The 20,515-nt window shown below is 39.0% G+C and overlaps 1 protein-coding gene and 1 long non-coding RNA gene across 9 annotated transcripts; both read left to right on the forward strand.

Annotated features, from left to right (window-relative positions):
* The first annotated feature begins 272 nt into the window (after nucleotides 1–272).
* LOC120788821 lies at nucleotides 273–20,515 on the forward strand. Of its 8 annotated transcripts, XR_005707307.1 has the most exons (5): nucleotides 440–647; nucleotides 4,184–4,430; nucleotides 9,921–9,966; nucleotides 10,380–10,422; nucleotides 10,508–11,611. XR_005707307.1 is itself a non-coding variant. In XM_040124979.1 (3 exons), exons 2-3 carry the CDS (start codon nucleotides 4,218–4,220, stop codon nucleotides 18,977–18,979), a joined length of 4,686 nt encoding a protein of 1,561 aa, XP_039980913.1. In that variant the 5' UTR covers nucleotides 273–423; nucleotides 4,184–4,217; the 3' UTR covers nucleotides 18,980–20,515. The 8 variants fall into 8 exon arrangements, 7 of the variants coding, with proteins under 7 accessions (XP_039980913.1, XP_039980917.1, XP_039980912.1 ...); XM_040124979.1 differs by lacking the exons at nucleotides 440–647; nucleotides 9,921–9,966; nucleotides 10,380–10,422; nucleotides 10,508–11,611 and adding exons at nucleotides 273–423; nucleotides 17,500–20,515 and having other exon boundaries at nucleotides 4,184–7,423; XM_040124983.1 differs by lacking the exons at nucleotides 9,921–9,966; nucleotides 10,380–10,422; nucleotides 10,508–11,611 and adding an exon at nucleotides 7,378–9,877 and having other exon boundaries at nucleotides 435–647; nucleotides 4,184–7,301.
* LOC120788822 lies at nucleotides 11,963–17,469 on the forward strand. Its single transcript, XR_005707308.1, has 4 exons — nucleotides 11,963–12,115; nucleotides 13,354–13,465; nucleotides 14,539–14,606; nucleotides 15,027–17,469. It is a non-coding gene; the product is annotated as an uncharacterized LOC120788822 (long non-coding RNA).

The raw sequence follows: 20,515 nt of genomic DNA on the forward strand, positions 1-20,515 counted from the left end.
AATTTCCGTTTTCTTAGCAGAATTTTGAACAGGCAGCAGGGAAAATGCTTTCAAGAAAAAAATGTTGCTTCAAATAAGGCAGCCGTGTTTATTTGTTTTTAAAGGGGTATATAAAGCTCTGTAGGGCCAAACTAGCTATGAAAAATAAGACTAACGTTATCCCATAATTTCGTTGTATTTCTGTAAAATTCCGTGTTAATCACTGATAATCAATTTTTAGACACTTATTTTGAAGCGCTCGCAGCTTTGTTTGTTTTGGGGGTTCTCTCTCGTCGTCACTTCCTGTAGATGCTCTGCTTCGTTTTTATCCCGCAGTTCAGATATTTTAAATCTTGATTTATATACGAAGACAGAGTTTGGGAAACTGTGCGTGGTCTCAGCAGATGAGAATAACTGCGCGTGTGACTGTTCGGCCTGCATTGGGTATGTCTGCGAGCATGGCGGAGGGTTTTTTTTTTCCCCTAATGACTGTGAGCCACAAGGCGGCCCCAGAGAGGGAGAAAGAAGTTGCCAGTTAACGTTACACAACTACTGTTGTACAGTGCATGCAAAACCTTTAACGGGCATTACTGCCTCTGCAACGGCCTCCACACCAGTCACTATTCCAGTGTTGGGGAGAGAGGGGAGAATGTGAAGTCGAAACCCATGTAAGATGAAACTTGCTACATACTGAATGTATTTACAGGCATGTACATAATGCAGTGAGAGCAGGTCAACCCACGGGGTGGTCATGTTAAAGCAAAGCAAATCTCGGTCCGTGTTTGGCTAATGTCATGCGCAGTTTAATCTGCTTCAAAGCAAACAAAGATTGTTTTCTTCCGTTATTTCCAACATTAGACTCTGCTGCTGTTCTTAACTTTCGAGCGCCAACGATACATGCACGAAATCGCCAACATATAAAACCGTGCTTCATTCAGGGCTACACCTGCACCATCGCAGACTGGACGGACGTCCACCTAGGATGCTAATACAAAGTGTGCTCAAGACATTTTGGAAAGCGTCTTAGCTGAGCTCACTTTGTATTACAAGGTATGCAGCTAACCTAAACAGTACACTTGCTGATCCGAAAAGAAAACATTCGCCCAGTCTGTCGCTGTCGGTGGGTCTTGTCGGACTTCACGTGGAGAAAGGGGCTCTGCCATACAGGCTGGATCCAATTTTTTCAAAGATACCCTGCGGTACCAAATAGCAAAGTTAGCATTATTGAGCCAGTCCATCCTCTGTTAATACGGTGCGTGACGCGCACGAGGACGCGCGTGCATGTGTCGAAATCACATTTCTACCAGTTGGTGGCAGGAGCTAGTTGACATGGATGTAAATAGTGCACTTGTGAAAAATATCCGAGAAGTCATCTATGTAAATGTTTTGGGTGATTTTATTTTCATTATTTTTTTTGTGGGGGATGAATTCAAGCGATTTGTCATACCTAAAGTACACACAATGTGTTTTTTGGCGAGAATCTAAACATGACCTTTGCAATGAATCTGGGTACCTCGGTCCAACTAATGTTAAATTTACCCGCGCTCTGGCAAACGTGGGCAGGCCAGGCAATGGTGTGGGCAGGGTGATACGCACAAGCTGCGGGAGATGCGTGCAGCCTTGCCCAGACTATCTTTGACTTCTACTGCTACCACGACATAACACCCTGCCTATGCTGGATTTTGTTTGCAGCTGCACTTTCCGTTGTTAATTTGATGCCGATCTAGCTGTCCGCACCAGTCATGTTAACAGCTTGCGATTTATATGTGAAACTGCGACCCTGTCTGGAGGGCAGTTGTGGGTCCAGCAGCAGTCTTTCTGGGCCTTAACAAGCCCTGATAGACTTTGCTATGTACTGATTTTGGGGGAGTCTGTACTGCAGGTGATGTGTTGGGCAACATAAATACATGCCACATAAACGAGGCCTTACCTTGTGAGAATAACCGTCAATTTATGCTGTAGCTTTGTAGCATTACAAAGTGGTCCGAACACCTGCTGTGCAAGAAGAAGTTTACACAATGGCTGCATACTTCACTGTCAAGTTGTCTGCTTTTCCACTGAGTTCTCTGACGGTCAGACCAGTGAGTGTAGCAGGGCAGATGTTGGACAGTTACAGCTAGGTGCATGAGTATTTGTACAGTGACACAGTTCTCTGAATTTTGCCTCTGTACACCACCATAATGGATTAGAAACGAAGCCATCAGGACGTGATTGAAGTGTTGACTTTCAGCTTTAATTCAAGGGGTTTAACAAAAATACTGCATTAACCATTTAGGAATTAAAGCCTTTTATATACATAGTCCCTCATTCTCAGAGGCTCAAAAGTAATTGGACAATCGACTGACAATCAGTTTCATGGCCAGTTGTGGCCTGCTCCCTTGTTATTTCATGACAACTGCAGCAGATAAAAGGCCTGGAGCTGATTCTAAGTATTGAATTTGCATTTGGTAGCTGTTGATGGGAACTCTCAATATATGGTCCAAAGTTGAAGCCATCATTAGGCTGAAAAACAAAACAAACTTGTCAGACAGCAGAAACATTAGAAGTGGCCAAATCAACAATCTGGAACATTCTTAAAAAGAAAGAATGCACTGGCAAGCTCATCAGCACCAAAAGGCCTGGAAGACCACAGAGGACAACTAAAGAGGATGACGACAGAAGTCTTTCCGTGGTGAAGAAAAGCCCTTCACAACATCTAGCCAGGTCAAGAACCAAGATTAACTTGAACCAGAATGACGGTTACAGAAGAGTATGGAGAAGGAGAGGAACAGCTCATGATCCAAAGCATACCACATCATCTGTCCAACATGGTGGAGGCAGTGTTGTGGCATGGGCGTGTATGGCTGCCAATGGAACTGGGTCACTCGTATTTATTGATGATGTGACCTCTGATAGGAGTAGCAAAATGAATTCTGAAGTTTATATGACTATACTATGCGGTCAGATTCAGCCAAATGCTGTAAAACTGATAGGACGGTGCTTCACTGTACAAATGGATAATGACCCAAAACATATTGCTAAAGCAACCCGAGAGCTTCTCAAGGCAAAAAAATTGAATATTCTTCAATGGCCAAGTCATTCACCTGACATCAACACAATTGAGCGTGGTTTTCACTTTCTGAAGACAAAACTGAAGGCAGAAAGACCCACAAACAAGTAGCAACTGAAGGCGACTGCATTAAAGGCCTGGCAAAGCATCTCAAGGGAGGAAATCCAGCCTTTGGTGATGTCCATGGGTTCCAGACTTCAGGCAGTCATTGACCGCAAAGGATTTTCATCCACGTATTAAATATAATCCTTATACAGTCTTTATAATCATGTTTTCTGTCAAGTTACTTTTGAGCCCCTGAAAATGAGGGACTATTTATAAAAGTGGCTGTAAATCCTAAAAGGTTAATTTGATATTTCTGTTAAACCCCTTGAATTAAAGCTGAAAGTCTACACTAAAATCACATCTTGATGGCTTTGTTTCAAATACATTGTGGTGGTGTAAATAGGCAAAATTACCAAGTGTGTCACTGTCCAAATACTCATATACCTAACTGTATATACAGTGCATGTTGCCTTTTACATAACAAGACAAACCTGGGAAGGAAGTACGTTTACTTAATTTTGATAACATTATTCTTAAATTCACTGCACTTAAATAACTATCCGTTACCTACGGTAGAACTAAGATCAATCAAAGTAGGTAAGCCTCTGCACTTTGCAGCTCAGGGAGTCATTATATGTCATCTCCAAAAAAACGCTCATCACTTTGTTGCAACTTGTTTCATCTTTGGTGTTTTACTTTTTGTTACACATGATAATACCTTAGGCATAAGAAATGGAAATGTGAAATTCATCAGAGATTATCGTATTGCTCCATGATAATTCATGATACAGTAAATTGCCCCAGAACAGGAAAAAAAAAACTAGTGACAGTTAATGTGAAAAATGTAGTCCAACACCCATTACAAGAAACCTGAGACCTAAAGTAATGACCTGTGTTTGTGATTAGCAGTCCAAAAACCCAAAGGTATTAAATTGACCACAAGAAAGACACAAACTCACAAGACCTCACATTTCAGAAGCTGTAGCTGTAAATTGTTTGGTATTTTAGTTTGATAAATGTGACATTATTAATACATCTACATTGTGAATGACTTAAGGCTGAGATATAGTGTGTTTTATTTACAATTGTTTCCTTCTGGACTACATACAGGGAAGGAAGAAATAGAAGATCAAGAAGATCACTAATGATGGATAACGGGGACACCTGCAGCCTGAAGGACAATAAAAAGATGGATGCCAGCACAGTATGGCAGTGGCGCATTATGCACGTGAATAAGTATTCAAGACGCCCAGAACCCTTCCATCACAGCCATAAAGTGGGATTAGATTTTAACGTTGGATCCAACACACAGAAAAAATTGGATTTACATTTATTGACAAATGTTGTCATTCTTGAGGTATGTGACTTTGCTAAAACAGTAAACAAGAATAAAAGGCGTTTTATCACAAACATTCTGGAGAATAATTTTGATCTTGGATTGAAAAACGAGCATCAGAGGATTGAGTTTACTTCTCAAATTCTGCACAAAGTCAGAGACCTGATCCGAAAACCGCCTAAAGATAAAAATGACATGTTTACTCTCTTTGACACTTCATTTCAGCCAGAATGTGAAAACATGGCAATTACAGAACATAAGACTGACAGTTTCCTGGTGGACATGGATGATACTGATGAAAGTGAACATGAAGATGAATTTAAGTTTACAGAAACACCATCTAAAGAAAATATAAAGTCAAAAGAGATGGATGGACCACATGCTGATGACAGTGATACTGAAGATGAAGTTGAGTGTTCAGGGCCTCAGTTAACAAAAGAACTGAAAGACGATGTTCTTCCCCCCTCATTCCCTTGTTGTGAAGAAATTGGTCTGAACCTTGATGTTGGTTCAAAACAAAGTCTAGATCCAGGTGTGTTGACAAAGGGCGTGATGTTAGAACTAGTACACTTCACTAGAGTACTGACTGCTTCTTACAGATCTATTGTTCTGGATTTGTTGGAGCATAACTTTGAACTTGATCGTAAAAGACATCAGGGAAACAATCGAGCTTGGTTCAAGATATTAAACCTGCTGAAAAGGAGAAAGCGACTTATCGCCACAAGTACTGAAACAAGTCCTGATTTTAAAAGTGAGCCATTTAACTTTAGGACAAATCCCTTTGAAAGAGCATCAGCACCATCCAATGTGGGAGCCCCTCTACATCAATTTAAGGAAGGGACCAAAAAAAGGCAGTCTGATTTAAAAAGTAAACAAAAAAAGAGGGCTCTTTCAACAACAAGTGAGCACGTCACCAAGCGGCACAGAAGAGAACAGGCTGACCAGGTGGAGACTATTACTCTGTCTCATCACACTGATTTGTGTACCAGTCAAACAGCAAAGGATGACCACCACTACATGAGTCCTTTAGACTCAGATGAAGTCACAGATTCAGAAAACGCTGAAAATCAAGATTACTTACAACACCCAACAAGTTCTGACTTCCCCACGCAATCAGAATCAAGTTGTCTGGGTATACACAAACCTTTCCTCACCACCACTGATGGTTCATCCAGTTTACCGGTTGTGAACTCAAACGTGAGACCACTATTTGTAAGTCACCCTGATAAAAGAGGGCTGCCTGGAGATGAAGAAAAGACAAAGATTGTAAGAAATGTACCAAATGAATGTGAGATGGAACAAGACGAAATGGAAACGGAGAGCAACATGTGGAAGTTGCGTGCAAACCGCGTAAAACAAATCCTCTTCTTACTAGACAAAGAGTACTGTGCATTCACTAGATCCAAAAAATTTGGCCTAGAATTTAATGTTGGATTTGGCCCAAAGCAAAACTTCAGTGTTGACTCTTTGACTAATTCTCTTCTGCTTGAAGTTGCTAAATTTGCCTTAGCAATAAATTCATCCCAGCAAGAATTCATTATGGAGATTCTTAAGTACAACTTCAACTTTGGCCTGTGGAGTGAATACCACTGGAAAACTTTTATATTTGAAGTTATGAACAGAGTAAGACAGCTTAAAAATCGTGAAGATGCAGTCAAACTCTCAAACAAGGTTTTTGAACTTCCTTGTCTCATGTCATCAGTCAATAGGGCGAATCAGAGCATGGGCAGTATCGATCCTGAACACAGCAACATATCAAGAATGACAGAGTGTGATGTTGCTCCTGTGTACCCTCCTGATTCACATGCTGAAACTAAAGAACATAGTGTGGACCCTTATCCCTTCTGCAAGGAAATTGGTCTGAAGCTACGTGTGAACTACCGTCAACCATATAAAAAACTTGAGATCAACAAATTGACCAATGGAGCAATGACTGAAGTGACAAACTTTGCAGAAAAGTTGTGTGGAACATTTGAGCAGATTTGTCTTGATATCTTAAGGCACAACTTTGATCTTGATTGGCAAAATGGAGATTCTGGTCTTGCTAGAACTATTCTCGCACGAATTCCTGTTATAATGGAGCAAAGAAATCTGTCAATCTGTATAACAGCCTACAAGAAAATGAAGCGCACAAGAAAAGATTTCTCAACGACGGTCAAACTGGATTGCCAGAACAACGCAAATTTGAATACGTGTGATACTGGCTCTTCCAAAGCTCCAATCCTAGACCAAAACATAGGGAGTTCCACTGACACTGAACAAGAAAAACAGCTCAATTTAGGGATGTGGATATTGCGGATAAATCAAATTCACCAAATCCTTTCAGTGCCTCATGGAGAACATTGCCCGTTGTATTCTTATTCCAGATGCAAGAAAACAGGCGTCCATTTCAATGTGGGATCTGGAGTGAAACAAAATCTTGATCCAAAATTACTGACCAATGGCATCATGGTTGAAGTTAAAACTTTTGCTACATCGCTGCAATCAGCCCAAAAGGATTTCATCACAGAGATACTGGAGTATAATTTTCATCTTAATTTGAACAATGAGCTTTGTCGCAATGCCTTTGCACAGCAGGTCCTGGAAAAAATCAAAGCAATTAAGTTAAGAAATAAAAAATACAGCATCCCACGAATGAAAATGGTTTTTGAACTCCCTGAATCAAGATGCATAGAAGAATCTACTTATCCGAAAACTAAATATTGCCCCAAATGTTATCAAGACAGATATTATAAGCTTTGTCAGGATGAATCCGACCCTGACCAAGTGCTTCATCCTCGTCCGCATCCTATGACTGACACAATCTCTGCTGAAGCAAACTGCACAGCACAAAAGCCTGTAAAGGATCTGTCCTCTGCTTTCCGAGCAACAGAGGAGACGATAATGGACAGTTATCCTCACTGCAAGAAAATAGGTTTAAGCCTGTGTGTGAACAAAGACATGCCGAAAGATAAACTCGACCTGCATGTATTGACATGCGGGGTTATCAATGAAGTGGCTAGTTTTGCCAAAAGATTGTGTGGAACAAAAAACAAGATCATTAATGATGTCCTTGAACACAACTTTAACTTTGGCACGCAGGGCCGAGATATAAATCCTGCAGTGCAGTTCCAGAGAATGACTGCACTAAATGATGGGGTTCCCGGCTGGTTCAGTGAAGTTTTTGTTGTTCAGCCATGTTCTCACAGAGATTCTGGAGATGTGAGTAAAATGAAAGAGGTATCTGCCATGCAGAAAAATGAAAGGAAGGAAACAACCAAAAAAAGAAAGTTGGCACTGCAAACGAAAAAGGAAAGAGCGACGCTGCCAAGTGATAGTATGGGTGTCGTAAAAACAAAGAAAAATAAGCACAGTAGTGGAGACTGCTATCCCATTTGCACAGAAATAGGTCTGGACCTAGAGGTGGCATCAAAATCCGGAGACAAAGAAAAACTGGACTTGAAGCTATTGACTAGAGCTGTAGTGATGGAGATCTACAAATTTGCAGTCAAGAAAGTAGGACACTATTTCCCAGGCATTGTCTATGACATCCTTGACTACAACTTTGATCTAAGCTCACAACATTACAGGCGCTGGGAATTTTCCATAGCTACTGCATCCAAAGTCAAAACTATGGTCAAACAATACCGGAAAAATTTACACAGAGCAGGTGAGGTCTTCAAATTACCCTTTGTGTTTGAACGCAAGGCAACAAAGAGATTGGAACCAGAGGGACAAAATACAAAAAGCACTGAATCTTCCATGGAAGAACCAGACAAGACAACAAATGAAGAAGGGAGATTTGTGCGACACATCAGATACCATTCAGATGTCAATCGTGTCTATTTTCTTGATGTCAAAACTAATGAGGAACCCTGGTTTGACAATGAGGACACAAAGCCTCTAACGGATCCTGGGTCAATAATGCAGATGAATGTGAGTCCAGTGAGTGGAGGTTGTGACGGTCTTCTCCAGGGAAACATACGGATTAAAGAGGAGGAATATGATCCACAGTATGGCTATATCAAACCAGAACCAGATGCTGAGAAAAAATATCATCCACATTGTGAAGTTGACAAAACAGAGTCAAACACAAAGGATGTCAAGTATTTAGTTCACGGTGAACCTGCAGGATCCCTTGGATATACCTTGATAACCATATGTCCAAAGTCTGGAAGCAATATAAAAAGTGAATCAGAAACGGAGGATGTCCAGTGTTACAACCTGGCTGAACCACAAGTGTCTGAAGGATATGCTATGCTAGCTGTATGTCCAAACACTGAGAGCAGTGTGAAAACAGAATCAGGCACTGAGGGTGTCAAGTATGTGGTCCCAGTTGAAGCAGCAGGATTCCAGGGATACCCCATGATGACCATGTGTCAGGTCACTGAGACTACATCAATCAAAGAAGAGCAAGAAAATGTGCCAGTTGAGTCATACCGTTATGAAGCTGTTTCAAACACAGAGTGAGGTGGACATCAAACAGGAAGGAAGAACAGGAAGAGATCCTTAATGGTTTAAATGATGGTTGATACAGGAGACAGGTGTTTTACATGAAACAGATCAATAGAAACGGATTAGTAACAACGATTCAGTTTAAATGGTGTTGCCTAAATTTGCTAGAAAAGCTTTTTCTCTGTCAGAGAATGCATTTGATGTCTCGATTCGAGACTGCAAGAATGTATACTTTGAGATTATTTTTGCTATTCAAAAGCTGATTGTTATACTCAAAATCAAAAATGGAAGTGTGGATTCAAAAGCTGCAAAGATGACTGGGATTGAGTGAAAGGTTTCAAAGGTAACCACAAAGGCTCATCTGCTACATTTGGAAATAATTTAAGCTTCTTCTTATTCTTCTTTTTTCTTCTGTGTTCAGATATTGCTACAATAATTTGTAAGGACAATGTGATATTTTTCTTTGTGGATATTAGATTTTTGTAATTTTGCCATTGATGGCATTCTCGTATGTTTTTTAAAGTGCTTATTCCTTTGTTGTTGTTTTATTTTGCTTATTTTAACTTGTTTTTTCACTTTATTGTTTATTAGAGCCTTTTCTCACCTCATTCATTGTCATGTATATGCTATTTTTTTAAGTTTTGTTGATTTTTTTTTCCCCAAAAAGTAATAACTGCCACCTGACAAGGAAAATTAAAAGATATTGTAAATTACAAAGAAGTGTGGTCATTTCTTGAACCTGTGATGTAAAGAGATAAAGATGAGTTTGTCAGTGCTTGAAATAATTTTTATATATTTATAACGCAGGAGAATGACCTGGATCTAGATGGACTACTGTATTTTTTATTGCTGTTTTACTACATTCTATATAAAGTTATGAAAGCATCTTGCCTCGCTCTGTCTGTTCTACTCAAGTATTTCAAAGAGTTAACATCATCTTGCCAGCCGATTTTTGCCATAATGAAATTACAGTATTGAATTCTACAGATATATAATTGAAATTGCGTGAAAATTCTGATGTTGATTGTGATGCATTTGTATAATTTAAAAGAAATTCTCGTCTTCTGTCCCACCAAGATCGACCGTGACAACATTGAACAATAGATCATTCAGCAAGAAGGAGGTAAGCAGCATCATTTACATTTACATTTTACTTTTCAGTCATCAAAAGCTTTGAAAATGAGAACATCCCGTCACATACATCATGCACATAAAGCTAAATATAAGAGAATGATGGCATAATTTATGTTTTTTTTGTCCTATGATAAATTCAGAAACTCCACTCAGTATATCTGAGAGTTTGTGTATCAGGTCTTGGTGAAAGTTTAAATTACAATTTTACCATTATTATGTTATCATTTGCCTTTTGTTTGTAAAATCACATTAAAATGATCAGTTTCATCATCATTGCAACCTAAAACCTATAACACCTAAAACTGTCTTATAATATGATTCAACTGAAAGACAATGAAATAATATAATAATACTGACTTAATAAATACAGTTCAAATCATGTCATCTCCCTTTAACTCACAGAATGGGACTGGCCATCTCCTAAGTTGCTGTGGAAAAAGTGAAGGTAGGGTGAATAGAAAATCCACTGATTCTTGATTTTAAATAAGTATCGTTTTTGTGAATTTAAGTACATCTTTCAATCTGTATAGGTGTGTGGTACCATGTTCGCCCCAACCGAGGCAGAAGTTGCTACAACACCGGGCTGAAGGAGGATGGAGGTTGCACCATCTGGTACAATGCGAAAGAGGCGAACAAATACGCAGACACAAAATGAATCAAATTGAGACAGCAAGTCAAATTTGCTGCTTGAAATACGACGCCATCTCTGCTTCAGTAGGGCTTTTTAAGTGATTTGATAAGCAGCAGATGCATTTGCCAGTTTGGCAGAAACCGCATCCTTGGGTTTGACGGGTGTGTCAGGTGCATAATCCAATACATTTACAGTGAAACCCTAGTGCGGGGTGAAGTTTTGTTTCCTTTCAGTAGCACTGAACGCTCAAGCGCACACGCACTTTTGTCCCTGTCACAACATGATGTCATTCCACACTCCACCTCACACACACTCAATCCTTTTTGTGTCCTTTCTCCTTTTCCTCTGATCACAGCTATTGTCAGAAATTGAGGAGCATCTGAAGTGCACCATCGCCCAGTGTGAGCCAGACATTAAAGTACCTCTGGATGAGTTTGATGGAAAGGTCACCTATGGTCTGCGCAGGGCATTGGAGGTACAGAGTGAGAAATGGAGAGAAGGAAGAAAAAAAAGAGGGCGAGTTATTGAGTAAACCAGACTCTTGATATCTGTTTAGTCGTGCAATTTCTCCTCCAAAAGTTAGCTTTAGAATTTGTTCTTTGGAAGCTGAATCCTGTCAACATTCAGCAGGGGGGCCTGTCTAGACTGCTGCCTAAAACCTACATTGTTGGATTTCTTTTTCCTTCATTTTCTGATTGATACGGTTGAATGAAATATTTAAGTTTATCTGTAGAGTATTTGGCTAAAAAGTCTGTGGATTTAAGTGACTTGATGGGGCTTTTTGTAAAACTGGTAGTCTGCTCGGTGTCTATTAATTTCTATTTATTACTCAGAAATACTATGATTTATAATTAAGTCCCGTTTTTTCAAGAATCATTGTGCTTAACAGCAATGAAATGCAGCAAGGAAATGGTGTCATGAAAAATATGAACTTCATTGTTGCTTAAAATTGAACGATGTCCTTACGTATTTGTTTAAAGGATATACAGATAGGTCTGTGATGTCAAGCTGGTTGTGAGGAAATAAATCAGTAATGAACTTCTATAATTTTGCGGTGCGTCAACAATCCTTTTTTTTTTTTTTTTTTCAAATACCTATTGTTAGGTATTGAAATGTAACACCTGACCGATGAATTCTCGCACATTTTTATTTTGAAGTCCCCACGCTCCGCTCCACGTCGTCACTTCCTGCGAGAACTTCGCCTCTCGTCCCCTTAAGGTGAGACGTCTCAAGCCTCGGATTGTGAGTAAAGACGGATTGTCTAGGAGACCGTGCGTGGTGATGGCCAGTGACAGGAGCGGCTGTGTGAGTGCTCGGCCCACATTAGGCAAGTATGCCTCCCACCTGTTTAGTCCTATTGCAGTCATGGCGGAGATTCTGCCCTTCTGTATTGAAATCGCCACAGGGCGAGAAGAACAAGAAGTTACCTGGGCAGGTTTGGGGGCTTGACTCTGGCTTACCGGGTAAACCGTGAGACGACGTCCCCACTGTGGTTGAAGAACCCCAGGTAGTCCACAGATTGACTTTGCTTCATAGTGGTCTCGCTCTTTAGGTTAAGTTGCTGGACTTTGCTGACCTCCAGAAATGTGATCCTGGTAACTTTACATAGCTGTCCCTCACTGTGTGGGATCTGAAATTATGATGCATGGGTAAACTCACAGCTACACCTGATATTAGAGGAATTCCCCCTTCGCCTCGTTTCTGTTGTCCTCTCTTTTATAATTCTACCTTATCTTATCCGGCCTGTGTGTGGATCTCAGAGTTATAGCAATGTTTATTTACACTGTGTAATACACAGTGCAACAGTTATTTTTTACACTACATGTATAATTACTATAATCATTAGGGGACAGGAATGCTGACATGAAGCATTATGCTTCCATCTTTAAGTTTTCTGTCAGAAACACAGCTTTAAGTATCAGAAAGGGGAACGAGTTGTAACCACAGAGATACAGCACAGGATTTCTAGGTCTACTACTATTACTACTACTACTAGTTAAGGTCATAGTGTAGTATCAACTTGAATGTGCTGTACACACATTTTTTTTGTTTTTTGTAATTAAATTTAAAAAAAACAAACAACCTTTTTAAGCCATCAGAGCTGTGATATGATAGTGTGGAAAGACTTGGACTTAATACACAAAGTTATCTCCATTATAGTTAACCATCAACAGGCCTAATGTTATCAACATTATAGCTAACCATCAATTTAGGGCACATCTACTTGCAATTTCACATCAAATTAGCATCATCAAAGAAACTTTTGTTATTATTGGCATTCACAGATTTACATTGGGTTGTTTCTTTAATTTCTTGAATCAATTCGTCAACTTCTTGGTAAGATTGACAGATAGAAACTCAGGATGTCACTGCCTCTGTCATGAGCACGATGTTGATGCGGGCTGCCGGAAATGACACAGGCACTGGTTGGTGACATGTTACATGACGTTCCTACGGCCAAGCCTTGGGATCTAACGTCTACCATGAAGCTCTGCTTAGTACAGAATGCAGTGAAAGTAGGCCAGTCCACAGTCTAGTAATGTCAAAGCAAGGTAGCCTAATGTTTCGTGTTTGGCAGATGTCAAACGCAATACAATCTCCTTCTTGGCAAACACAGGCAACCAAAGATTATTTTTTGTTGTTTATTTCAACAGGACACTTTTGTATTTACCCTATTTTTTGAGTGCCTTGCAGAGAATGCATGTATGAATTTAAATCAATCATTCGAACCTGTGTTTCTTTCAGGGCTACATAGTACCTCCACAATCGCTAATTGGACGATGTTCAACTAAGAAGCTGATATGACCCAAAATGTGGGTTGGAGCCAGTCTTTGCCAAGCTAACTATGTTCTACAAGGTATGTAGCTGTCTTAACAAGGTAAATTTGCTGATCTGAAAAGAAAACCTTCACTAGTCTCAACGTCAGTCCAACATCTCAGACTTGAAGCTACAGATTTGGCAGCATGGAGAATTCATACAAGCTGAAGTCCAGTAGTGAAGTTAGCATTATGGAGCCTCTATTAGCAGTGTCCCTTCTGTTTGTATTCCCATACATGACATGCAAGATGACGCATGATCCCATACACCAGCGTGTGTGTGTGATGAACTACATAACACATTGGGGGTTAAAGAAAAAATGTGATACGGTGATAAAATATGTCATATAATAAGACTGTTAAATCAAAAAAACACCTTTAGGCTACTAAAGAAGTGCATTAAAATGTCAACATATATTCTAGCCAAACAACATCATTAGTCACTAAAATAAGGGGGCAAGTTTGGACAGTTGTATACAATACGTGTTGCCTGCTACATAATAAGACCAGCCTGTGAGTAGCTAGGTTAATTTAATTTTAGTTTATGGCAGACATTATTATTTTTAAATTCACTGCATTAAACCACTTAATGTCCATTAGCACTAAAAAAAAACAAAACATGTTAGGCACTATACCTTTCTCATGGTAGAAAGGACACCTTGAAGTAATCACCAATGTTATTCCATGTGCATAAGAAATGAAGATGTGAAATTAAACATAGATTATTGCATTGCCACATAATATTGTGTTATATCTAATGCAGAAGGACAGTTGGAAAAATTTAGGGCAACAACCAATGGTTATTTTCTCAATTGATTTATTCAGTTTGAATCAATGACAACCAAAATGTGAATAAAAAACATTATCGGATGTCCACCATGTTTTTTTGTTTGTTTGTTTGTTTTTTTAATCAGTAGTAAAAAATTCCAAAGTATTAAATTAACCACAAGAAAGAGAGAGACTCCCGCATCCTCTTATTTCAGAAGCTGTAACTGTAAAATGTCTTGTATTTTAGTCTGATAAATGTGACTTTATTCATACATTTACATTGTGCATGACTTAAGGCTGAGATATAGTGTGTGTTATTTATATTTTTCCCCCTGAAATATTAAAGGAGTGGAAGACATAGAAGATCAAGAAAATATCATGGAAGATGGACAACAGGGAAACCTGGAGTCTGAGGTAAATAAAAAGATGGATGCCAGCACAGTATGGCAGTGGCGCATAATGCATGTAAAGAAGTATTCAAGATGTCCAAAACCCTTCCATCACAGCAGTAAAATAAAATTAGATTTTAATGTTGGATCCAACAAACAGAAAAAAATGGATTTACATTTATTTATTTGTCAATAAATGTAAATTGGATTTACATTAATTGACAAATGGTGTCATTCTTGAGGTATGTGACTTTGCTAAAACAGTAAACAAGAATAAAAGGCGATTTATCACAAACATTCTGGAGAATAATTTTGATCTTGGATTGAAAAAGAGCAACAGAGGATTGAGTTTACTTCTCAAATTCTACACAAAGTCAGAGACCTGATCCGAAAACCACCTAAAGATAAAAATGACATGTTTACTCTCTTTGACACTTCATTTCAGCCAGAATGTGCAAACATGGCATCTACAGAACATAAGACTGACAGTTTCCTGATGGACATGGATGATACTGATGAAAGTGAACATGAAGATGAATTTAAGTTTACAGAAACACCATCTAAAGAAAATATAAAGTCAAAAGAGATGGATGGACCACATGCTGATGACAGTGATACTGAAGATGAAGTTGAGTGTTCAGGGCCTCAGTTAACAAAAGAACTGAAAGACGATGTTCTTCCCCCCTCATTCCCTTGTTGTGAGGAAATTGGTCTGAACCTTGATGTTGGTTCAAAACAAAGTCTAGATCCAGGTTTGTTGACAAAGGGCATGATGTTAGAACTAGTACACTTCACTAGAGTACTGACTGCTTCTCACAGATCTATTGTTCTGGATTTGTTGGGGCATAACTTTGAACTTGATCTTAAACAGGGAAAAGATCAAGTATGGCTCAACGTATCAGACCTACTGAAAAGGAGAGAGCAACTTATCGCTGACTTTAAGCATTAGCCATTTTCATCTCAGACAAATCCCTGTGAAGGAGCATCAGAACCATCCAATCTGGGAGCCCCTCTACAACAATTTAAGGAAGGGACCAAAAGAAGGCAATCTGATTTAAAAAGTAAACAAAAAAAGAGGGCTCTTTCAACAACAAGTGAGCACGTCACCAAGCGGCACAGAAGAGAACAGGCTGACCAGGTGGAGACTATTACTCTGTCTCATCACACTGATTTGTGTACCAGTCAAACAGCAAAGGATGACCACCACTACATGAGTCCTTTAGACTCAGATGAAGTCACAGATTCAGAAAACGCTGAAAATCAAGATTACTTACAACACCCAACAAGTTCTGACTTACCCACGCAATCAGAATCAAGTTGTCTGGGTATACACAAACCTTTCCTCACCACCACTGATGGTTCATCCAGTTTACCGGTTGTGAACTCAAACGTGAGACCACTATTTGCAAGTCACCCTGATAAAAGAGGGCTGCCTGGAGATGAAGAGAAGACAAAGATTGGAAGAAATGGACAAAGAGTATTGTGCATTCACTAGATCCAAAAAATATTGGATTTGGCCCAAAGCAGAACTTCAGTTTTGACTCTTTGACTAATTCTCTTCTGCTTGAAGTTGCTAAATTTGCCTTAGCAATAAATTCATCCCAGCAGGAATTCATTATGGAGATTCTTGAGTACAACTTCAACCTTGGCCTGTGGAAGGAATACCACAGGAAAACTTTTATATTTGAAGTTATGAACAGAGTAAGACTTAAAAATCGTGAAGATGCAGTCAAACTCTCAAAAAAGGTTTTTGAACTTCCTGGTCTCATGTCATCAGTCAATAGGGCAAATCAGAGCATGGGCAGTATCGATCCTGAACATAGCTGCATATCAAGAATGACAGAGTGTGATGTTGCTCCTGTGTACCCTCCTGATTCACATGCTGAAACTAAAGAACATAGTGTGGACCCTTATCCCTTCTGCAAGGAAATTGGTCTGAAGCTACGTGTGAACTACCGTCAACCAAATAAAAAACTTGAGATCAACAAATTGACCAATGGAGCAATGACTGAAGTGACAAACTTTGCAGAAAAGTTGTGTGGAACATTTGAGCAGATTTGTCTTGATATCTTAAGGCACAACTTTGATCTTGATTGGCAAAATGGAGATTCTGGTCCTGCTAGAACTACTCTCGCACGAATTCCTGTTATAATGGAGCAAAGAAATCTATCAAATCTAGCAGCCTTCAAGAAAATGAAGCGCACAAGAAAAGATTTCTCAACGATGGATGTGGAAATTGCGGATTAATCAAATTCACCAAATCCTTTCAGTGCCTCATGGAGAACATTGCCCATTGTATTCTTATTCCAGATGCAAGAAATTAGGCATCCATTTCAATGTGGGATCTGGAGTGAAACAAAATCTTGACGCAAAATTACTGACCAATGGCATCATGGATGAAGTTAGTACTTTTGCCACAGCACTGCAATCAGCCCAAAAGGATTTCATCACAGAGATACTGGAGTATAATTTTCATCTTAATTTGAACAATGAGTTTTATCGCAGTGCCTTTGCACAGCAGGTCCTGGAAAAATTCAGGGCATCGAGTTTAAAATGTAAAAAATACAGAATCATGAAAATGGTTTTTGAACTCCCTGAATCAAGATGCACCGAAGAATCTACTAAATCTAAAATCTAAAACTAAATATTGCTCCAAATGTTGTCAAGACAGATATTATAAGCTTTGTCAGGATGAATCCGACCCTGACCAAGTGCTTCATCCTCGTCCGCATCCTATGACTGACACAATCTCTGCTGAAGCAAACTGCACAGCACAAAAGCCTGTAAAGGATCTGTCCTCTGCTTTCCGAGCAACAGAGGAGACGATAATGGACAGTTATCCTCACTGCAAGAAAATAGGTTTAAGCCTGTGTGTGAACAAAGACATGCCGAAAGATAGTGGCTAGTTTTGCCAAAAGATTGTGTGGAACAAAAAACAAGATCATTAATGATGTCCTTGAACACAACTTTAACTTTGGCACGCAGGGCCGAGATATAAATCCTGCAGTGCAGTTCCAAAGAATGACTGCACTAAATGATGGGGTTCCCGCCTGGTTCAGTGAAGTTTTTGTTGTTCAGCCATTTTCTCACAGAGATTCTGGAGATGTGAGTAAAATGAAAGAGGTATCTGCCATGCAGAAAAATGAAAGGAAGGAAACAACCAAAAAAAGAAAGTTGGCACTGCAAACGAAAAAGGAAAGAGCGACGCTGCCAAGTGATAGTATGGGTATCGTAAAATCTAAGAAAAATAAGCACAGTTGTGGAGACTGCTATCCCATTTGCACAGAAATAGGTCTGGACCTAGAGGTGACATCAAAATCCGGAGACAAAGACAAACTGGACTTGAAGCTATTGACTAGAGCTGTAGTGATGGAGATCTACAGATTTGCAGTCAAGAAAGTAGGACACTATTTCCCAGGCATTGTCTATGACATCCTTGACTACAACTTTGATCTAAGCTCACAACATTACAGGCGCTGGGAATTTTCCATAGCTACTGCATCCAAAGTCAAAACCATGGTCAAACAATACCGGAAAAATTTACACAGAGCAGGTGAGGTCTTCAAATTACCCTTTGTGTTTGAACGCAAGGCAACAAAGAGATTGGAACCAGAGGGACAAAATACAAAAAGCACTGAATCTTCCATGGAAGAACCAGACAAGACAACAAATGAAGAAGGGAGATTTGTGCGACACATCAGATACCATTCAGATGTCAATCGTGTCTATTTTCTTGATGTCAAAACTAATGAGGAACCCTGGTTTGACAATGAGGACACAAAGCCTCTAACGGATCCTGGCTCAATAATGCAGATGAATGTGAGTCCAGTGAGTGGAGGTTGTGACAGTCTTCTCCAGGGAAACATACGGATTAAAGAGGAGGAATACGATCCACAGTATGGCTATATCAAACCAGAAGCAGATGCTGAGAAAAAATATCATCCACATTGTGAAGTTGACAAAACAGAGTCAAACACAAAGGATGTCAAGTATTTAGTCCACGGTGAACCTGCAGGATCCCTTGGATATACCTTGGTAACCATATGTCCAAACTCTGGAAGCAATATAAAAAGTGAATCAGAAACGGAGGATGTCCAGTGTTACAACCTGGCTGAACCACAAGTGTCTGAAGGATATGCTATGCTAGCTGTATGTCCAAACACTGAGAGCAGTGTGAAAACAGAATCAGGCACTGAGGGTGTCAAGGTTGTGGTCCCAGTTGAAGCAGCAGGATTCCAGGGATACCCCATGATGACCATGTGTCAGGTCACTGAGACTACATCAATCAAAGAAGAGCAAGAAAATGTGCCAGTTGAGTCATACCGTTATGAAGCTGTTTCAAACACAGAGAGTGAGGTGGACATCAAACAGGAACGAAGAACAGGAAGAGATCCTTAATGATTTAAATGATGGTTGATAAAGGAGACAGGTGTTTTACATGAAACAGATCAATAGGAGCGGATTAGTAACAACGATTCAGTTTAAATGGTGTTGCCTAAATTTGCTAGAAAAGCTTTTTCTCTGTCAGAGAATGAATTTGATGACTCAATTTAAATTATTTTAATAGTACAGTGTACATTAAGGAATATTTCTGTAAATGCAATAGATAGCCAAAGGCTAATGTTCATCTGTGCCCACAGATGAAAATGGCAGGTGTTAGAAGGCCTCCTTTAAAAAAAGTTTCACAGTCACCCATAGAGGCTCATCTGATACAGTTGGAAATAATTGAAGCTTCTTATTCTTCTTTTTCTCTTTTGTGTTCAGATATTGCTAAAATAATTTGTAAGAACATACTAATTTGTATCAGGACAATGTGATATTTATATTTGTAGATAGTAGATTATTGGAAGTTAGCCATTGATGGCATTCTGGTATGTTTGTTTTTTTTAAATGCTTTTTCCTTTGTTGTTTTATTCATTTATTTGTTTTTTTTTTTTACTTTTTTTGCGCTTTATTGTTTACCAGTGCCTTTTCTGATCTCATTAATGGTAATTTATATATTTTTTTTTAATGTTTTGTTGATTTTTGTTTTGAAAAGTAAAAGCTGCTTACTGACGAAAATGAGAAAATGTTGTAAATTTTGTTGTAAAGAGAGGTCATTTATTGAACCTGTGATGTAAATCAGTAAAGATGAGTGTCAGTACTTGAAATAATTTGAATACACTGCATAATACAGATATACACTAGAAAGGAAAATGACCTTGATCTTGATGGACTACTGTATTTTTTTATTGCTGTTTGACTACATTCTATATGATATAGAGATATATAGTTTAAATTTCATGGAAATTGTGATGATTATAAATAATTGCTGTAATTTTAAAGAATGATTCTGTCGCACCACGATTGACTGTGTCATGGAAGAGTACTTTGTTATCAAGGAGGAGGTAGGATACTTTTCAGCCATCAAAAGACAGACATTTTAAAAATGGGAACATCCCGTCACATACATCACGCACACACAGCTAAATATGAGCCAATGATGACATAATGTATGTCTTTTTTTTCCTGTGATAAATTCAGAAACCCCACTTAGTGTTTGTCTGTTTTCTTCAGGGCAGAGTTGAGAGGTAAACCCTGACATTGTTGAAATTATCTTTGAGTTTGTGTGTTAGGGCTTTGTGAAAGAGTTGAAATTATTATTTTCTTATCAGACCAGACTTTGGAGGAAAAAATTTAAATTCAAAGCAAATGATCCAGATCTGCCCTAAAGTTTAATTGGTTCATCCCTGGCCTATGCCCCATCTCTCCAAGTTCAGTGCAATTCAGTTCATTACTTTTTGGCCTGATCCGGCTGACAAACAACAAACAGAGACGGGTGATTACAGAATATCCCCGGAAGAGGTAATGATAATAATGACTTAATAAATAAAGTTAAAATCATGTCATTTAGCTCACACAATGGGAGTACATGTTGTAAACATAAAGTAAATG

The sequence above is a fragment of the Xiphias gladius genome, chromosome 4 (genome assembly GCF_016859285.1).
Source record: "Xiphias gladius isolate SHS-SW01 ecotype Sanya breed wild chromosome 4, ASM1685928v1, whole genome shotgun sequence".
Classification (NCBI taxonomy): domain Eukaryota; kingdom Metazoa; phylum Chordata; class Actinopteri; order Istiophoriformes; family Xiphiidae; genus Xiphias; species Xiphias gladius.